A 4,883-nucleotide genomic window follows, 5' to 3' on the forward strand; every position below is an offset into this window, starting at 1 on the left:
CAAGGTTTCAAATTTTTTTATAAGAAATATCTACAGTTAAGAAAACGTTTTTATAAGTTCCCAATGTCTAATGATCATAATTTTATACTACTAAAGTATATTTTAAAATAATTTTATACATTTGAAAGAGTTCAAGTTTACTTGAATTAAAAAAAGACTTGATCTACTCTTTATAAGAAATAATTTACTTTAAATATTACAAGAGATTTATTTTTATTTTTTAATTATCAATGTCATCATCAAACTACTATTTTGCCATATTGTATGTTTATTATGAAATTCAAGTATTTATCTAAATAACCTCTAACTTCTATATCAAAAAAAAAATTAAATTAAATCTAGTATCTTTTTTATAATAATATTTTTTTAATAATATAAAATTAACTAATAATGAAAAATTGAGGCCTTTCAATTAGGGGGGCCCTTGGGCCGGCAATTGATATTGCCAATTAGCACAATATCTTCCGCAAATAGCATACGCCAAGAGAACTCATATTGTATGTGCTAGTTAGCTCGACCATAAACAATGTTGGTCCCTAGCGGAAGCCCATGACTATGAGAAACTTCTTCGTATCTCCTATAAACATTGATTGTAATGTAATTTTTCCTTATCTATCAATAATAGATTACACTTACACTATTCCGATAGTACAAACGCCTTTTATCATGATAGATCAGCAACAAGAGAAAGGAAAGGAAAGAAAAGACTAAACACAAATGCAAATTTGTGCTTAATTTAGTGGTAGTCCCTTCCTTTTCTTTCCAAGAACACCAACTAACGGTTTGTCAATCTATCCACCATCCAATTAATTAATAATGAAAATTGCAGTCACAATAACTGCACAAGTAAATAAAAGAATGTACATCTCATTTGCATCTCCGCAGGTAAAGCAGAGTTCAATAGATGCCAAGCAGAGAACACAATGGCAATAGCTTTTCAAATGCAACCACATGCAATTAAAGCGAAATAGCTACTCCTCTTACCAAAGAAAAACATCATCAAACGAGAACAACAATACAATTAAAGCAACCACAATATAGGCAAACAACCAGTTTCAAATCTGTGATGATAAGCACCAGAAAATAACGAAAAAGCTTCTGAAAGTACCATAAATCAGCTTCTCATGTGAGCATATGAAACCCTATCTCATTTATATATATGAAACAAGATCATAATAAATATTAGTTACATCCTAATCTTTTTCCCCTTGAAGCTTGAAATGTCAAGAATCATCGGTCTACCTCCAATAGTAGACAAGTTTTAGTCTGAATTTTAGGTGCTTTGCAAATATTTCAAGCGAAAGTAAAATTTCAAAGGGGAGTGACTCATGGAAACTACACCAACACATCTCTCATCAACCATTTGCTTGAAGAAGTTGACGAATGCTATATAACAACATCCTAGTATATCAATCTAATATTATAACTTCCGTGGAGCTGGAAGTTTCTTCCATCAAATTGCTACTCCTTGCTCCTGTACCACCAATTGTATTTTCTTCCCCGATTCCTTCAGCATCGGTGCATTCAATTTCTTGTATTACTTCAAGAAGTTCTCCGGGCATAGCTGCTGGATCCAACTCTCGACAACCCTTGGGAGAATTTGGGCCTTCTTTTCCCGTAAGCAAGTAGGATGAAATCTGATGAGAAAATCGGCACATTTCTTCACTAGGAATTATTCTTATTTCCCTGGGGTTCAAATGCTTGTGGAACACCGTCTTGAAGCCAGAAACTTTGACGAGAGGAATAACTACCACACCTTCCTCATTAAAATCTTCAAGTACTTCAATCAAATCATATTTGCGTATTACACCATCCTCTGTAAACTCATTCCATTCTAGAGACCAGTTTCTGTATAAAGCCCAAACTTCCCCCTTCCGAGGAAATACTTGAATTGAATCACCCGGGCCTTTTGTCCATCTGACCTTGTGTGAGAAGCAGTTAACAGAGCTTCTAATTTCGTGCCTGGCTCTTCTGAAGTATCCACATGTTCTCGGAACAGAATTAACACAGTATAGTGAGCCCGTTTCATTACTGATGTTTGAATTTAACCAACTGATTCTGGCCTTGAATGGATTTAGAGAAACCGCCTGAAGAATCATGGCATAATACCGAGGCATCCCATCACTGTCATCATATGCAGCCCAGACTTGGTCAGGTCCAAAACAACTTTCTACTCTATCATTATCAAAATTGTGGAAATCTGAATCTGGAACATCTATCGACATACACTCAACAGGTTCATTATCTAAGTACTTGTCAAAATTTTCAGAACAAGACCTAATTGCAAAGACTTTGGTTTCAGTTACAACTTGTTCACAAGCTGCATCATGATCTTCTCTGACATCAAATTCCAAGCCATGATTTTTCCTCTCCTTAGCTACGTTGGTTAAAATTACCTCGCTTGAAGACGTAGATGCGGTAACAGTAGTTGAGCCCTGTTCACTTAACTTTTTCAATATTTCCTTCTTGGCCTTCTCCATCAGCAAATTTTTGACATCATAGCGGGATGCCTCCTTTTCATTACTCAACCTTTCAGTTTCAGCTGGACTAGCTGTGCTGGCTCCAGCAGATTCCCAACTATGCCTTACCTTACTATGGTCGTCTATGCCTTTTTTCCTCTTGGAAGCATTAAACTGTGCAGCTGATATAGTTCCACTTGGTCTTGGCCTTTTATTTTTCCTTCTCAATGCCTCCTCTCTTTTCGTCGCCGTCTGTGCTTCTTGACGCTCTCGTTTTACTTTCTGATATGCTTGCTGAACCATATTAGCTGCTTGAACAGAAGATGCATGAACAGAAGTTTTAGAAAATGGGCTCCACTGGAAGTCAGAAGACCCCGCATTTGGTGTGCTTGAACTGTCTCTTCCTGTAGTTGGTGCATCCTTTTTCATATCCCGGTGGTACAAGTTCTCTTGCTGCTGAGAATTAGACTTCTTTGAGCCATTGGACGGTGCTGTTGTTTCAACAGCATAGAAGGCTTCATGACAATTGGGACACAGAAGATTATGGTTAAGATACATCCGCATATACTCATACTGCATCTTGCACCGATAGCAAACAGTCCAAAATGTCCGACGCTCCTTCGTTCCAGATGATGAACTCTTTTTATTGACATTACTATTACCCTTTGGAGGCCTCGCTCGCGAAGCAGTAGCAGCATTCTTTGCAAAATCGTGAAAACCATTCTGCCTATTTTGCTGCGAAGAAGAATCTTCATTTTCAGCTTCAACTCTCTGCTGCAAGACACTAGCATTTCTGTTGTCGTAAACTAATTTCTTGTTCTTATCAGACAATAAGCTCCACGCTTCTGAAACGTGCTTAAAAGCTCCTTCAGCCCCAAATGACTTATTCTTATCAGGATGAAGCATGAGAGCTAATTTCCTATATTGTTTCCTTATCGCCTCGTCATCAGCTTTCGGACTAACACCAAGGATTCCATAGAAGTTTCCTTCACCATTAACTTTGCTCTCAGCAGCAATATGCACTTCGAGTATCACCAACATTTGACTAATTCCCTCAAGTCCAGGATTCAAAATTTGGGCCTTTAAAGCAAACTTTTTCGCCACCGAAAAGTCCTTAGCCAACAATTTCCTCTCTGCAATTTCTTTAGCCCTCAAAGCATCATCTTTGTTGCACTCCATCTACCATATACACCTCTCCTTCAACCCTTCTTCTTCTTCTTCTTCTCATGTACAACAATTTCACCATAAAACAACAATGACCATGCCCTAAAATTAGAAAAACGTATAAAACAAATTAAACAAACCTGTTCCACAATTACCGTGCCCTAAAATTACTTAGAAAATGTACAAATATTTCTCAAATCTTCAATTCAATAAATGAAATACAAAAGATTAAAAAAACAATTGTTTAAATACAATTTCTTACTGGATTATATACCATAAATGCACAAATACCAAATTAAAGTAAAATCAAATTAAGGAAAAAACAGGGTGATACTTAGATACACTGAATATGAAATCAACCATGCAGTCATTAATGTGGCTAATCAAAATAATTATATGACAAAACATAATTGTAAAACATTAAAAGAAAAAAAAAACTCATTGAATCAAAGATAAATGAAAAAAAAAAAGTAACCAACGAATTTTTAAGTTTTTCTAATTATTTCTCTTTATACCATGGTTGAGGGGAGATCCGATAACAACTGATTGTTTAGAGCGCGAAAAGGCAAAGATTATCTTTCGCTTGAAATTCTCCGGCGACCGGCGATGACTCTTCCACTACCTCCGGTAAAGACGCTCTGCTTTTGATTGGAGAATGTTCCGAGTGCCACGTTGGTTTATGTGTTTATAGGCTATCTCCAATATTGGGCTTGGGCTTGGGCTTGGGCTTGGGCTTGGGCCTGAAAATATCAAGTTTAAGCATTCACAAAAAAATTAAATTTTTTACCTAGTTATACTATATTAAAAATTTATTTATCACTTTTTCTTTAAGTTCCTTAAAAATTATATTGTGAATCGGTATTTACTATTTACTAGTATCTACGAATGTGCATTGTACGTTAATAATGGCACGTGATGATTTAAACATTTATTTATATGAAGAACAATAAAATTTAATTAATGAGAAAAATTTTATGTATAATAATACAACAATCGTTTAAATGTCAAAACAATTTACTATATTAGCATAATACATGAATTTAAAATAAAATGACATCATCAAAACTTACACAAATGATCAGTTTTGTCATGTTAGTTGGATAATTATGTATTATAGTTTAAAAATATTTAATTTGATGGTATCTTAACGAACACTTATTTGTGTACAATATTTTTTTGTGTATGTTTCCTCCTAATGCTTTGGTTGATCTGCCTTAACCAGGACTATTGTTCTCTTGAAAGTGAAACATGCAATTGTTC

General features: G+C 35.2%; 1 protein-coding gene across 1 annotated transcript; it reads right to left on the bottom strand.

Annotated features, from left to right (window-relative positions):
- Positions 1-1,127: 1,127 nt before the first annotated feature.
- Positions 1,128-4,289, bottom strand: LOC107818710 (uncharacterized). Its single transcript, XM_016644740.2, has 2 exons — positions 4,139-4,289; positions 1,128-3,725 (listed from the first exon to the last, which is right to left on the bottom strand). Exon 2 carries the CDS (start codon positions 3,636-3,638, stop codon positions 1,410-1,412), a length of 2,229 nt encoding a protein of 742 aa, XP_016500226.1. The 5' UTR covers positions 3,639-3,725; positions 4,139-4,289; the 3' UTR covers positions 1,128-1,409.
- Positions 4,290-4,883: the final 594 nt, after the last annotated feature.

Source organism: Nicotiana tabacum, chromosome 19 (genome assembly GCF_000715075.1).
Source record: "Nicotiana tabacum cultivar K326 chromosome 19, ASM71507v2, whole genome shotgun sequence".
In the NCBI taxonomy this organism is placed as follows: Eukaryota; Viridiplantae; Streptophyta; class Magnoliopsida; order Solanales; family Solanaceae; genus Nicotiana; species Nicotiana tabacum.